Here is a 16,896-nt window from a genome sequence, read left to right as displayed (position 1 = left end):
CACCTTTGCGTGGAGGATGACAGTCTTTTGTCTTTTGTTATAATAAAATCCCTTAAGGGTTTTGCGAGTTTATATTTGGGTGTTGCGAAGAAAAATCGGAGCAATTATATTTCTTGTAATAGCGAGATACATTGTGTAAATGTATTGATAAGCTATTCCCTTAAGTATTAGCGTGAAGTAATTAAATAGTAAAAATCTTTCACAAAGTTTTATAATACATTGTGTGAGAATGTATTGTTGATTTAATTACTTAAAAAGATTCCAGCGCGTTTAATTTAAAAAACTTATGAGAAGCATTGTTCACAACTAATAAATGACTCATGCGTTTTTTTTATTATAAAAATACAACTATGGTTTGTTTTTGTAAAACAAATGGTGTATATTCTGAAATAAATACAATATCTAAATTTCTCGATGAAAACATTTCTTTCTTAACAAACTATCTCCGCTTTTCGTTTTTAAACTTTTAAAATGCGATCTAAAAAATCTTTTTATTGCCGCTTTTTGTTTATAAACTTTTAAAATGCGATCTTAAAAAATATTTCTATCCCTGCTTTTCATTTTTAAACTTTTAAAATGCGATTTAAAAAACCTTTCTATCGCCGCTTTTCGTTTATAAACTTTTAAAATGTGATCTTAAAAAACATTTCTATCACCGTTTTTCATTCTTAAACTTTTAAAATGTGATCTTAAAAAACACATTTCTGTTGCCGCTTTTCGTTTATAAACTTTTAAAATGGGATCTTAAAAAACATTTCTATCGCCGTTTTTCGTTTTTAAACTTTTAAAATGCAATCTAAACTTTCATATTTAATTACTGCAATTAAAAATTTCAAAAGAGTTCACGCAAAATAGATTGCTAAAATTGATCTTGCAACCTATTGTGATTAAACAATCGCGTGGGGTCATTGTTTATCAGCAAGGCAATTATTTTCTTAAAAAAACAAAAGCTATCGCAATGCTATTGTTCTGTGTGTTGGTTGATCAAGTAATGAAAGTTATTGAAAGAGTGATGGATAAGTTACTTAGAGAAAGAATTGATATAGATAAGATGCAATTTGGTTTTGTTCCAGGGCGTGGCACTACAGATGCAATATTTTTACTCAGACAGCTTCAGGAAAAGTATTTAGGAAAGAGAAAGAATCTCTATTTTGCCTTTGTAGATTTAGAGAAAGCTTTTGATAGAGTGCCACGTAAAGTTATTTGGTGGGCTATGAGAAAATTAGGTGTGGATGAGTGGCTAGTTACGATGGTACAGTCTATGTACAGCAATGCTAGAAGTCGTGTCAGGATTAACGATTCACTTAGTGATGAATTTAGTGTAAATGTTGGTGTACATCAGGGTTCTGTACTTAGTCCTTTGTTGTTTATTCTAGTCTTAGAAGCGCTGTCGATGGAGTTCAGAACAGGTTGTCCATGGGAGTTATTGTATGCAGATGATTTGGTTCTCATAGCAGAGTCGATGGAAGAATTAGTTGAAAAGTTTGAGAAGTGGAGGAAAGGACTGGAAGAGAAAGGGCTGAAGGTAAACACAGCAAAGTCTAAAGTCATGATAAGTAGCATTGCAGCCAAGTGTGACCTTGTAGTTGGAAAGTGGCCTTGTGGAGTTTGCAGGAAAGGGGTTGGTAGTAACTCAATTTTTTGTCAGACTTGCAAGCATTGGGTACATAAGAAGTGCAGTAGTATTAGTGGAAGGTTAAGAGCTGACATACAGTTTGTATGCAAGCGTTGCAAAGGTGAGATTATAGAGAATGAAGTATTTCCAGCTTTAATGATGTACAACAGTGGCTCGTTAGAGATAGTTAAGAACTTCTGTTACTTAGGTGATATGTTGGGCAGTGAAGGGGGTGTTGGAAGGAGTGTTACTTGCAGGATAGGTTCTGCTTGGAAAAAGTTTAGAGAGTTACTTCCTTTATTGACTAGTAGAGTCCTGTCAATTGAGGTAAAAGGTAGGTTGTATGAGGCCTGTGTAAGAAGTGTTATGTTGTACGGTAGTGAGACATGGGCAGTGAAGCAGGAAGATCTTGACCGTTTAGAAAGGAATGATATGAGAATGGTTAGGTGGATGTGTAATGCCAGTCTGAGAGACAAAAAGAGTTCAGATGAGCTAAGAAGCAGGCTAAGTATCCGTAGAATTAAAGATGTTATCCAGGTAAGAAGATTGAATTGGCTGGGGTACTTGGAAAGAATGGAGGAGGATAATTGGGTAAGAAAGTGTAGAGACTTGATAGTTCCTGGGGCAAAGCCCAGAGGCAGACCGAGAAAGACTTGGCATGAGGTTATAAGGACAGACTTGATAGAGAGGAAGTTGAGTTTAGATCTAACACAGTCTAGATCAGATTGGAAGAGGGTCATTAATATACCCCGTCCAACCCATGCTAGCATGGAAAACGGACGTTAAGCTGAGAATGATGATGATGATGATGATAACCATTCATGCGAGTTTTGCGTCCGCGGTAGATTACATTCAGACTGTACTGTAGGCTTTACATTGGGAAAACAAAAATAATTTTTTTCAATCAGAAGTTGAATATTTGGGTTTTATTGTGATGTAAAACTACGGCATGTTGAAGATATATTAACGGCAGGCCTTTAAAGATTCCGTAACAGATTACTCATTCCTGGACTTGGAACTTTCAAACAAGAATCCTCCAATGTGTTACCAGCCGCAAGAAACTGATCCCCAACTTGTTCGAGAATTCCAGTAAGGTGTATGGTATTAAATATGATTAGTGACAGGACTATGTTATGTATAGACATGTGACCTGCTGAATTTTATTTGCAACTAGAGAATGAAAATAAAATGAAAGAAATAACAGGGATCGCTAACTCAAGAAGTTAAAATAAGCACTTAGAACAATGATCTAAGATAGATTGGGAAAGAGTATAGAATGTGTTGATTTAGACTGAACCTTGCAGTTTATTTCACGTAAGAACTTTCTGTCATAAACCAAAAACTATTTTGGCTTTGATATATTTCTGTTAATTGTGTTTTTACCTTGATCTAATATAATTCTTGTATAACACTTTAGACTGTAGCTGCTTATACAAAGCAAATAAAGTGTTGGTAACAATTTAATGTGACAAAAACAGTTCTTTAAGTCAATGTCACAGAATTTGTCTTTGCCTGGTTTAATTCACATGCTAAAAATATCTATAAAATACCTAGGCATGCAATCATCACGCACCATAACATAACATTAAGTATGTTTCTGATAAACTTTTCTGGGTAGGATGAATAAAGTCATTCTTTCAAGCAACAAAATTCTGTTGTTTTAAACAGAGCTTCGTTTAACCCAATTTTACCTCGGGGTAACGAATGATTATTGTTGGCCCATTGCATCATTAGGGTAATGATCAATCTTCAAATAGGCTAACAATTACTGAAAATACTGATAATAAAAGTAAATCTTTGCCCAGATGTAAAAATATTACAGGTACCAAGATTGATTTTGAGAGCTTTGTTCACACTTAGGGATTGATTCACCTAGGTTTTTATACAATAAATGGGTCAGTTGGAAGACACGAACATAACATATGTTTGATGGTGGTCTAAGCACCAAATGATGACAATGATTTTCTCATGTCTATAGCTAGTTTACTTTTTGGGATGGTTTTCAGGCCAATTATAATTGCATTGTGGTATTATTTGCAATCTAGAATACATGTAAACTAACTTCATGTACTTCTCTGTACAACTTTTACAAGTTGCAGATTTTTCACAATACAGTCCAAATATAAGAATAGTGTAACCCACAAATAAATTGTTTTCCGAAAAACACATTACATTTGGATTTCTTTTTAAATTATAGATAGATAGATAGATAGATGTGCATATTTTACATGGCTAGCCTCACAAATATCGAGGGATATACCCTGTCTATTATTTCCAGGAGGGGCCATGGCTTAGATGGAGAGTCCTAGAGTATTTAATGCTCATTTTGAGCGACGCAGACCCAATTAGGGCCCGCGCTCTACTAGACAACTCCCGGCAACATCCAACGGCCCACACAGTGTGCCATCTTCCCAATTTCCCTCACATGGCTTGGGTTAACCCGGGGCTATGGTAACATTCACTCGCCCATGTTGAATCGCCGTCAAGAGGAATCGAACCCCGGTCTCCCGCACAGAGTACGAGAGCTGCAAAAATAATGCTTTGTGTTAAAAAAAGCATAGAAAAACTATCATTTATAAACAATACCCTGCCAAAGAAAAGATTAAACATAAAGACCATTGAATTTGTTGGGTTTTGGTGAAAAACAAACAAACTTGTTTGAAGAAAAACTTAAGAGAAGATAGGCGCTTGCGCTCGCGTCCCATCCCAAGATGTTTTCGAATTTCCATGACGTAACCGCGAAACCCAAAAGCTTTGCAGACTCTTAAAAGCATAATTGATATAATCTTATAATGGAGTGTGGCTTTTATACTCTTAAAGTACAATAACTATAAGTTTATCATGCCATGATTCTTTATATTACAGACGGCTAATTAATACATTATCAATATCTGCTATCATATATATACGATTTTGAATATTGTGTTATCACAATCACCATGACAACGGCTTTCTAAGATGGCTCTTGAGCTGCGTTCTCTGTGTCCTTCATTATTAAGTTTCCGTCAACTCTCCTGACTCTGGGCAGGTAATGCCCGCTTTATTAATCCCTTTTTTACCAAAACTGCCTGACCGACTCCGCATTTTCTCATAAATTGTCTTGAGTAATTGTTATTTATATATATCTTTTTCTTAAAGATAGAACCAAAAACACACAAGTTCACAATTATAGAGGAACCTGTAAAAATCTAAAATAAACATCCTGTAGCTACAGCTAGTAATAGAAAAAGATCCTTAGCTTTATAAAGCAAATGCACAACCTACAACACAACCAACCTTAGCTACGCTAATACACTACAATGACCACACATAATGTATTGTGCATACAGGGTTCGAATTGTAAATTAAAGTTGGTTTGCAAATATTTTGGCACTCTGTAACAAACAACAATCTAGATGTGGCCTGGTTATACCATAGTCAATTACCATTGGCTTGTTCATTAGTAGCTACTTGTTTTTCCCCCAGAATTTGTATTTTTTGTGACCTGCGGGCTTTACTTTTTTCTGCGTTATTATTTTTTATGTTGGAGACAAGTGTGGGACGTTTAAACTCATGAACAACAAACACGAGAACTGAGCATCTGAGCTAGCAACTCTCTCAGTTTTAACTTTCTTGTCTCTGATCGCCAAAATAATGTTGCAAAAATGAAATAAGTTTATTTTTATGGCATGCTGTAAGAAAATATTCAAAATGTAATTATTGTTTCAGAGGTTCTTAACCAGTTTTTGTGAACATTAAAACGCAACTTGAATATATATATATACAGTATACTGATTAAAGTTGTTTTCACAAAAATTATGTTTGTTTTAAACATGAGTCCTTGTGTAAAATGCTGTTTCTTATTTTCTTTGTTTCGATGTGATGAAAACAGAGTTTAAGGAAAACAAAGTTTGCATAAAAAAGATGCAATGAGAGAAATTTCAATCAATATGGCACCAGCTGGTTTCTGTCAAAAACCTTTTCGAAACCTGTCCTATTCTAATTTTATTTTTTTCTTTTGCATGCAACTTTACGCATAAGAAGTTAATAATATTAATTGAACTATTTGCCAATATTGAAACTGAAAACTAAAAAAACAAACAATTTTGTCTAAACAATTAGCTTTGTGATAAATTAACATGTAAATATTTTACGCAATCATTTATAATGAGCTGCGCTTGATAAATAAGGTTTTTTATGACAATTTCCTATATATATATATAATAAAAACTGCTTTTCACAAGCAAATGTTACGAAACTTGCTCACGTATTTCCAGGCAAAACTTTATTAAATATGTACAAGTGAAATACTCTAACGGAGAGGGTTATCATTTCTTCTCCCAGAATAAAATAATCAAGCAAAACATGAGAATTAAATGGAAACATAACAAACAAAAAGAAGGAATGATTAAGTTTTAATATATATCACAAAAACAAGACAACAAAGTGATACAAAAATATTTTATAATTTTCTTTGCAAAGTGATTTGCAAAAGTAGCATTTTGATTTGCAAATTGCGAATTGCTAATTCAAACCCTGCTAAATCAGTTTTAGTTAAACATTTAAGAAACATCTTTCCTTTGTTAAAAGTACGTGTATGTGCAGTATAATCAAGTTTAGTGAACTGAACAATGTTTAGTGTCTTAGTTACCTTGCCTTTCCTTGGTTATGCAGACATCCTTGGTTACCCAATCAATCACAGTCAATTTTGAATCTCACAATAGAGACATGGTTTGATTGTTTCCCCACCTAACCACTGCTGTTTATTTCATTTTGAAGATGTGACTTTTTGTGCTCTGTTGGAATATGGATATTCCGCCCACACACTCAAAATGAAAAGCATATATATTCAACATTGCATTTGCTAGGAATGCAATTTCTTTTTTTAATACATAACAACAGTAGAAATCATAGCATGGTGATATATCTGTATAATAATATGAGGACTGTGTATTTGTCTTTTTCCTTTAATATTACCAAAAAATATTTTGGCTGAAATGTTAAATTTTCTGACGTTACGGTATAATGTTAATAACATTAATGTCAAGATCTTAATATTTAAATTAATAAAACCATTACAATGCACTTAAGACTTTTAGGCTAAATAACTTGGAAACGAGGTGGTATTGTCAGTCTTTTTTTAATGTGTGGGTAACTAGGAACCACCTGGGACCAAATTGGGTAAAGTTCTCTTTTGAATGGACAAAATATTTAGTTTAGGTTTGTTAAAATACATTGCACACGATGGGGGATTTCTGGTTTCGTTTGAATCCAAGAAAACAGGATTGAAAATTTCTACATAACCGGTTTTCTTTTATTTAAGGCATGACATTTCACATTTTAGCATCCAACATAATACCTTAATCGGACAAATTTTCGCGCGGATTTAATTTCGCGAGGTCAAATAAATCGTATTTCGGGAGGATTTAATTTCGCGAATTTAGTCTTTTCAAAAATTTCGCGAGGATTTAATTTTGCGAATTTAGGCTTTCTAAAAATTACGCGAGGATTTAATTTCGCGAATTCTGTCTTAGCTTAAAACAAATTTTCACGAAACATTTGAATATCGTAAAAATTGTAAAGGAAAGAAAATGATTTATTGTCATCAGTATCAAGAATCATGCTTTTTCTTCCGAGTTACATGTCAAAATCTATTTACAAATCATCTTCGTCATCAAAAACATCAAAAAAATTCCTATCTTCATCCTCTTCATTTTCTTCGACCCATTCTTCTTCGTCGCTTTCGTCTTCGATCCCGTAATCACTGACGTATTATGAAGCTGTGGACAAACCAGAAGAATTGACAGCTTGAACATTAGGTTCTTCGTCTAACATTGGGTCGATGTTGTTAAACGGATCAAGGCTTGGTAAACCGGACATACCCTTGGCTACAGCATCCTTTATACCTGCTACTTGCCGACCCTTCAAGCACACCTGTTTCCCATCATCCGACGTCATTTCATTGTACATCTCAATAAGCCATTTCGCGTGTAACGGTTTGACAATCGAAAGCTTTAGTGCTACTTCAATCGTTTCGAGCTCTTGACCTTTATCCATAGCTTGGGTGATTTGATCTGCGTACCAGGTGGTAAACTTCTTTTTCATCATGCGTTTTACATAGCCATTTGGGCCTCCTTGGACGTCAAGAGGTTGATGAATTTTGTCTACTTTTTTAGGCTATTAATAATAGACATCTTTTACTTCTGATCGTACACTTCCCTCGTTCACCAAAACAAATGAGAAAAAGATGTCATAAAATGGAAAACAGGTTTTTCCCCACGTACTTAAATTCGAACGTTAAATTCGAATTCCAATGGAATTCCTTCTTTGTTTAAACAACACTTCAGAAATATGGCAGACACGAACAAGGTCTTGGTATTTCATCGGCAGTACGTGGCTTTCACGTTTACCGTGATGTTTGGAATCCCTATGAAAATGAAGAGCTTGAATGTCGTTTTGAGAAAAACAATATATTTGATATGTTCGCGATCAAAACATGTCGCATCAAAAATAATGAAACAGTTGGTCATTTACCAAGGGAAATTTCTTGCCCTACCAAATATCTTTTGGATAGAGGGATACGGTTGTGGCAAAGCTGACAGCCACCCACTACAGAAGATCGCCTCTATTTCAAGGAGGTCTTGAAATTGCCTGCGAAATAACAGTTTCGATGCCTGGAACTATCAAGGGGCACATGCTTCTTCGACGCTATCAAGATATGGTGGATGAATTATATTGTCAACCAAAGAATGAGGTCATCATGGGTTCGTTTCTTGAGAACAATGTTGGCCGTACCGAACCAGCCAGAGCAAAAAAACGCAAATGCGTTAAAAAAACAGTACAACCAACAGCAGGGAGCAAAGACATCCGAAACTTTTTTCAAAAGAGATAAAATAATATTATTTACCGTATTTTTTTACGAATTTTGTTGTAAGTTTTACATAGAAAAAAATAATCGAGAACAAAACATTTCACAAGTATTAATTTTCGCGATGGTACAAATTAAAAAAAAATTCGCGAGGATTTAATTTTGCGAATTCAGGCTTTCTAAAAATTTCGCATAAATTTAATTTCGCGATTTGACTGTTTGCAAATATTTCGCGAGGATTTAATTTCGCGAAGTTGGGCAAAATTCGCAAAAAACCGCGAAAATTTCTCCGCGCGAAAATTTGTCCGATTAAAGGTAATTTATTTTATTTATATATATGTATATAGATTAAATGTGAAAAATGTAAGTGTTATATATTTAAAAATGACATTGACCTAAATGGCTGCTGTGGATGGCATTCAACAAATTGCACGCAAAGGTTGTCTTCATAAAGGTATTGCTAATTTTTCAACTGTTATGGGCTTACTGTACCAGTTTTGTTATGGGCGAGTTATTTCATTGCTGCTAAAGTGAAAGCTTGTTTCATGTTATCTAAAAAAACTATACTATAAATTTCAATAGATTTATAATTCTACCCATTCTCTTAGAAAATTGTAGCAAAAGTCAAGTCAACTTACCAATTTTTAGTTTATTTTTTAGTTTAATTGCTTAAACCTTTCGCAAGTTTTTATGTTTTATTGTGTGTTAAACTATTTGTTAAAAATAACTTATTGCAGAGACCAATATTGTAAGCTACTAAGTAAAAAGAAATTTCTAGGAAAGATGAACTTTCAAAAACAATTTTATAGAAAGGAGGGATGTTAAGCATTTAGTAGCAAAAATTGACACATAAAAAGAGCAAGTCATGTCTGGAAATTACAATCCTCCAATTTTAAAATGTAAATTCATGGCAAAACATTTCTTCTTCTTTGCATCACCAATTATGTGGGCTTTTATTAAGCATGACTTTTTTTTACAATCAACATGCTTTCTTTAGTTCAAGGTAAAGTTGCAACTTCTGCTTCCATACCGAGTAAATATCAAACTATTGTGTTAAACAACAATGAGCGAAAAGGATTCAACTCTGGTTCTAAAAGATTTGATTGTCTCCAATTTGTAAGTCTCCATTTTAAAATGTGATTTTTTTGTGGAAACCTTTTTTGCTATCGCTAAAAAATGTAATATTTTCTTTACCTATCTGCTTTTCATTATTTTTATACTTTGTTTCTTTCAGGATGAAAGCCCTGGTCCAGCAAAGTATGACACAACTCAGACATTACTGAAGGAAAACAGCACATCTTATTCCACAAAAGGTTTAGGTGGTTTTGTCTCCAAGGTAACAAGGAATTTTAGGTGTTTTGTTCGCAGAAGATTTAGTCCTGTCCGATTACTAGACGTTTTGGGACGGGGTGGATGCAGGTATATATCGCTGGGACATATAAACCCTTTTGAGTGTTGGTGCCACCACAGTAAATTTTGTTTGTCTTAGCAAGCAATTGTAGATAACTTCTAAAGTAGTGAACCTGGGACGGTTTTGTTATAAAACAGACTATGAGAAAATAGTGTATACCTCCAACGTTTTTTTTCCAACGTCAATTGAAAAGTGTTTTCTAAGACAAATTTATTTTAAAATAACACAAATTTTCCAATATTCAAAAACTGTCTCCCTATATTGGGTGCACAAATTGGATGTCCCCAAAATTGGTGTGCAGGTGTCTAAATAGGTCTGTGTCAATCCCTGTCACTTACAACATGCTGTGTCTAGCACTAAGAGAAGATAACAAACATTTGTGAAGGGTAATAATGACAAATACATATTTTTCCACATCACATAAAGAACTATTACAAGTATTTTTTTTTTAAATCTGAATGTTGTTTTTCTGCAGAACGTTTTTATGGATCTTCTTTTGTAATTATTTATAGAGAACTTACAATCTTTACAACCAATATAATGGAAATTGATAAAGTAAATAGGGGAAAATTCAAAAAATTTAAAAGGTTATTTGAGTTAAATTAGCTAACATCTTTGTTTTGCTCAATATTTTTCATTTTCTGCCGAAATTATATTTCCTGTCAAACTTTCAAGATGTTTGTAGTTGTTGTAAACCTTAGTAGTTTTTATAAGTTCAAGAATGGTAGTCATAATGTAGGGCATTTGATTCCAATATAAAGGTGGTGAGTTTAACCTCTTGCTGAATCGTGCCATTCCTAAAGAAAGTTTGAGGCAGTGCTTTCAGCTTTTAGTAATCAGCATAAGGCTCAGATAGATATCTTTAAGTGCCTGTCTATTTAATTTTTGCTGTGCTTGTGCGACTTCTATAACTTTAATGAGAGCATTAATACTAAAACGTTCTTGCCCTTGTCAATATCCTCATTGACAACAGTACCAATAGGAACTAAAGAAGCTCTTATATGTAAATAAAAGAAATTTATTTAGTAATCAATTTCCATTTACCATGTAATGATTATTACTTTTCTCCTGTCAGGTAAAAAGGTTTCCAGTGGCACTGAATGCAAATAATCCAGTTGGACCTGGTATATATTATTCTTTTCTTCTCCACTAACTTGCTTCTTGTTGATTATAGGTTTAGTATATTCTCTGATTTTGTTACAGGCCAGTACTCGCCTAATTTGACCACAGAACATGATTTCAATAAGGCAACTTGTACAAGGTAATTTGTTTTACGTATGCATTTTTTTTCTAGTTTGAAGGTCTACAATTCTTAAATTATTATTGTTTGAACCTCTTATTAAATTATCTAAATTTAAAAATACTTGCTTAATCAGGCTTTTTCAGAAAATTTTTAGCACAAAGCACACATCAGTGCCTACATTAGGTGTCTCATGTTGGCCTACATTGTTCTAGTGAGATTTGGCATTTTGCATGCGCTATCAATAGCACACCCTAACTGATTTGTTTGTGTGCACATGCTATTACATGCCTCCTCTTAAAAATTTTTGGTTTGAATAGCATTCTTTGGATGTTTGAACACTAAAGCTGTCATTGGTATAAACGCCCTTTTATTAAGATTTTGAAATGTTAGACCTAAATTAATATAAACATTTTAATTAGTTCTAAATATGTGTTATTTCTATTGCAGTAATTTTCACAAGCCAATTGCTGTTCAAAGTAGATTTGAAAAATTTCAAACTCCAGCACCAAATCATTATAACTTGTCAAGTAAAACGATGGGAAAGGGTAAACCAAGAGAAAGTGCTGCTTTTTTGTCAAGGTGAGTATATTAGGAGCAACACTTAGACAGTAAAGGTAGAAGGGGACTCCCACATGCACCATTTCGGTGAATTTTTGTTAGTACAGAAATAAAAGAAAACTGTGAAATATTGTTATTGTCTTGTTATTATGTTTGCAAACTGCCATACCGTTCTTCTTCAGCACACTCTTTGTGAAGGTACCCTACTTTTTGCTATTTGAACAAGCTGTTACACCCCACTTTTTTCATGCATATGAGCTTTAAAGACTAGATTAGGTCATCAGAATCTCTAGATTGCCACCTATAATAATTTGAACCTTTAAAAACGACAGTTTTTTTATAATAAAGTTTTGGAGAACTGAAAAAAATAAGGAAAACGTGTTACACACCTATAACAGCCGGATCATTGTTTTCTTATAATTCATTATGTTTTGATATAATCAGTGGCCAGTCAGTGTAATTTTATGCCATTGTTTCATAACTGTTTAACAATTTTTAGAAAATCGGGTAATTTTTATAAATAGTAATACTGAAAACCAAGAGGAATTTTGTTTTAGATTATTCTGTATTTTTAGCAAGTTTAAAATGAAATGTTTCCTTACTGTTAGTGAATACACTAATACACTCGATCAGCAATTAAAAATTTATTCCAATTAGTGAAAATAATTTATTTAAGTGTATTTCTTTTAGAACCAAAAGAGAGCTAGTCACTACGAAAATTTCACAATCTGTTCCAGCCCCAGGTAATATTGATTTGCTGCGATCAAAATTTCACAGTGGTTCTTAGCCACATGGTCTAATTTACCATTACGTAACTCGCGAACATTTTTTGATCACTATATTGGTATAAGCTATAACAGGGTTATTAATTATAAATTACTAAGAAATGTATGCGCAAAAAATATAACCATTGATGACGATTTCGAAATACGGGTTATTTTTTTAAATCTTTTTTACCGCATAATTTGGTAATGGACAGATGTTTACAATATTCTGACGAGACACATGTTGCGCAAACAAAAGTTTTCGAGTTAACTTTTAAAAATTTTTAAAAGTCAATCTGAAAATTTGATTTTTCGGCATTGTTTGATTTTAATACTATTTCCTAAATTTCTACTTAGTTTGCTGTTTTTAACAAGATTTTAAGGAATACTTTGAATAGAGCTTGAATTATAGAATCTTGTACGGTGTAGTTAAAACCGTTATGACGATGCTATTTTTGCTTTCAGTGGACACCCGTGTTTTGCGAATATTCCATTCTTGTTTTGCCCTCTCGTACTTACGATTCACACTGTGCTTTTTATTTCGTTTTTAATAAAAACATACAAATTATTAAGTGTCCCACTTATTAATTTAAGGCATTTTTGCAAAACTTATTTTTTCGAATTTAGTGGGGAGGGGAGGGGATAAATCGGCTATTAGTAATTTTCCGTCGACAGGGACAAACGCATTCATGACTAACTGATCGAGATACGAAAATTAATAAAAAATATATTTCTTAGAATACAATGTCTAACTTTACCTAACTTTGGCAAATGTTAAGCGATTTATAAATGAGACCTGTCAGATATCAGAATGACGAACTCGAGCAAACTGTAAATGAAAAAGTAAGGGGGTTTTCAGCATATTTACCTTTCGCAGGACATTCATTTGACTTAAATTAATAAGTGGGACACTTATTAATTTAAGTCAAAAGGTTGGGAAACGAAGAACCATTTATATTTTCGGATATAATTTAATGTAAAAATTACATTAGGGTAAATCTCTTTGCTGGTATGTTTTATCTATTCTTACTTTGTTTCTTAGGGGCATACGAGGTAAGTGATAAGTGGACGAGCAGTGCTCCACGAGCTGCACAAGCTCCGTTCAAATCTACAACCACACGTACCCTTTTACCAAAAAACGTTTATGAAAATCCAGGACCTGGAACTTACGACCCGCATGAACCCGTGAAAAATCACCCCGAAAAAAGAGGTTTACCGTAAGTTTTTTTTGTCTGTTTTAATCCTAATCTTTACCGTAAAAAAAGCACAAAAGGTATATATTCCTTTATAGACGAAAGCACTACTTGTGTATATCAGCACCGGCAGTTCCAATGCCGCAGCAGCAGCCCACCCCGGGTCCTGGTCAGTACAACCTTGTGAATTACGAAGGACTAACAAAACAGTATGTGAGCAGCTCAATGTTCGTGTCCACTACAAATCGATGGAGCGGCGACCGACCGAAAGCAGGCCCTGGCCCAGGTATCAGTCATCTTTGTATTCGACGTGACTAAGTTACTCTCAGGTCTCCAATAGTGAAGAAGCTGGAATAGTAGAGGAGGTGGATGGAAAAGTTTCGTAATAATAATAGTAAAGGGAGTGGAATATTTGTGAGGGGACCTGAAACCTTTAAAATCAATAAAAACAAGATCTTAAGGGCGTTCAAACCGTACATCGATGTTCAAGCGTGACATAATATTCTTAACCTTTCATTACACCTTTAAGACTACATCAAGCTACATTTTAAGTCAGAAAAAACAGAATTAATAATAGGTTAACAATTTTGAAGGAAACTGTAATTGTCTTGGATGTCAATAATTTCCAAAAATTAATAGTTAGGGGAAAAAAACTGCACTATTTGAGACTCCACATTAATTTTTCCTCTAGCAAACTCAGCAGTTAAAAAGGATTATTTTGTTACTTTTTGTCTGTTTAAAATTTGAATAGCATTAATGTTCTTGGATGTGATTTTCACCGTCTGTTGTTATTAGAGAGGTGATTAAAAACTGTTTAAAAAAACTTGAGATAAGAAAAACAGCATGTGTACATATTTTACATACGGTAAACAAAATATCATGATCGCTCATGGGTTTGAAAAAGCCTTAGTAGACGATTTGTGTCTATAATAGCCGTGGATTCAAACAATTATATGTATCAATTTTTGTCACTATTTGTCTTTGATCCGTTGCCATGACACACCTTTTCCGAGTTAATTTACTTTCACCCGCTGAAGGTATATATGTCTAAAATGTTTGAATTACTCGCCAAGTTTCCAGAATATAAAAATTGTAGCATTTGATCTGTGTTTAAAAGTTCTAACACATGAGAACCTATCAGGGTTCATATAGTTTTGGCTTCAGACAGGAAAAACCCGAAAAATTGATTAATTTTAGTCAGGGAAAATCAAGAATCAAAAGAGCGTTCTTTATTTAAGACTTTCATCGACCCACTGATTTTATCTGTGAAACAAAATAATATGAGCGAAAGCCATGGAAAGGTATCGTTCATCACATCTATCTTTGAAGATGGTTTTTAAAAACGTTGTTTTGGAGCATGGAAAAATCATCAAAACAAATTAAAAAGAAAAAAAAAGATTGCATGAATTTATTTAGCGGATTGTCGGAACTCACAGGATTTGCGTAAATTTAATTTTGCAAAATTCACGATAATTGAACCATTCTAATCGCAAAATTAAACGTCCACAAATTAACGACAGAAAATTTGGGAAAGGTGTATTGAAACTACCGGAAGTAAAAAAAAACTTCACTTTTCTTAACTTTTTTAACAGTTATAAAAGGGTTTTAAATTATTTATTTTAAGGTAGAAAACATTGTAATTTGTAAAATTTTATTCTACCTTAGGAGCCTACAATCCTCGACATCACAATAAACAATCATTCATGTACAATGCAGCACAAAAATGGATTTAAAATATTTCTGTAAAAAATATATATTTTTTTAACATTATATTTTAGTTTTTTAATATTTTAATATATTTCTTGAATGACATGCGTGAAATGAATTAAAGTTTTATATTGGTTGAATCTGACGTCAATACGCGCGCTTGTGTTTTATTGATTGCTAACAAGATGAATGAACCTTGACAAGGATGCCACAGATCCTGGGAAGTCCTAGAATGTAGAAACCCTCCAGGGAATCTTAAAATATAATTTTGTTAGGCTGTTTTAGTCTTATTGAGCGAAGCCTGTCTATATATTAAACAAAATGAAAATGAAAATGAAAATTAGAATCTCAGTAGACACGGTGATTCGAATTTTAATTTTGTTTACACACTAATTATCCGGACTAATCCCCTAAATAAGGCTCACTTGCAGAAACTGAAATTTATAAAGCAAATCTAGTAGAAAAATGACGAAAACATGCTGGAAGTTCTTCAATGTCCTGGATATTTTTAATTTTTTTATCGAATCCCTTGTTGATATTTTTCACAAAAGTTCTGAAATTACGCGTGAAGTTCTGGACAAATATTATTTATGTAGCAATTGTCCCAGGGAAGAAAAAGGTAAATGGTATTACATTGATTTTAAATAATGTTTTCAATGTCAACCCTGTTTAAAAAAGAACAAATTCGCGAAAAAAATAATATAAAAATAATATGAAAATATATAACTAACAAATTTATGTGCGTAAAATTTGTATATTAAAAAAAAAATAATGTGATTCATCAAATTGTACTCTGGTTTGAACTTATTGTATGAGAAATGACAGTTATGGAAAATTGGTGGTTGCTAAAAGAGATGTTTGTTATAAATTTCGAGAATATATGGAGTCAGCTATATTTTTTAGTTTAGGTTGTTGTTAGTAAAATTCATTCACTTTCTGTATTGCTCATTCATGCTTCATAGTAAAAAACACTAGTGCACTTTTCATTGATGTGATCAGATGAATGGAATTTACTAGTACATTTCCCTAGTCTTGTTTCGTATTGTCGAGGTCTTAACAACCAATTTAGTTATCAGACCTCTTATCATTAATTCATATATACAAATGAAAGAGAGGTTGGTAGTCAAGTTGCATCGTGTTACGAATTGTCATTCATAAACCTGCTGCCTTATAAATTATGCGAACACGAAAAAATAGAATAATTTATGAGATAACAGATGTATTTTTAAGTTTTGAACAGGAGGTGTGTTTTCGCACAAGACAATAATTTCCTAAAACTATAATGGAAATATTCCTGCGGTGTGTTAGAAAATACTAAAAAACTTTGAATTTCGGATTTTTATGTATTTTTTGCAAAGAAGTTCGATACTTAAACTACCGCTTTTTCCAAACTTTAATTAAAAGTTGTTTTTATATTTATTAAAATTTACCCCCTGATCACAACAGCGCTCTTAGACTGTGCGTTTTTACCCATGTTTGTCGTGAATTTTTTTCACGGAATTTTAATACTAGTGAAAAAATTTAACGTGGATATAACTCAAGAAAAAACATGCAAGGA

The 16,896-nt window shown here is 33.1% G+C and overlaps 2 protein-coding genes across 2 annotated transcripts; both read left to right on the top strand.

Moving 5' to 3' along the window:
• The first annotated feature begins 984 nt into the window (after positions 1 to 984).
• LOC130654265 (uncharacterized) lies at positions 985 to 2,537 on the top strand. The gene has a single exon (XM_057456814.1). It carries the CDS (start codon positions 992 to 994, stop codon positions 2,399 to 2,401), a length of 1,410 nt encoding a protein of 469 aa, XP_057312797.1. The 5' UTR covers positions 985 to 991; the 3' UTR covers positions 2,402 to 2,537.
• A 6,247-nt stretch (positions 2,538 to 8,784) lies between these two features.
• LOC130654267 (O(6)-methylguanine-induced apoptosis 2-like) lies at positions 8,785 to 15,452 on the top strand. Its single transcript, XM_057456817.1, has 10 exons — positions 8,785 to 8,916; positions 9,460 to 9,578; positions 9,697 to 9,798; positions 10,949 to 10,997; positions 11,077 to 11,134; positions 11,564 to 11,695; positions 12,365 to 12,417; positions 13,481 to 13,655; positions 13,730 to 13,917; positions 15,297 to 15,452. The coding sequence occupies exons 1-10, from the start codon at positions 8,862 to 8,864 to the stop codon at positions 15,362 to 15,364; spliced, it is 999 nt and encodes a 332-aa protein (XP_057312800.1). The 5' UTR covers positions 8,785 to 8,861; the 3' UTR covers positions 15,365 to 15,452.
• Positions 15,453 to 16,896: the final 1,444 nt, after the last annotated feature.

Source organism: Hydractinia symbiolongicarpus, chromosome 8, assembly GCF_029227915.1.
Source record: "Hydractinia symbiolongicarpus strain clone_291-10 chromosome 8, HSymV2.1, whole genome shotgun sequence".
Classification (NCBI taxonomy): domain Eukaryota; kingdom Metazoa; phylum Cnidaria; class Hydrozoa; order Anthoathecata; family Hydractiniidae; genus Hydractinia; species Hydractinia symbiolongicarpus.
Note: the sequence above shows the minus strand (reverse complement) of the source record. Positions and strands in the feature narration are given on the sequence as shown.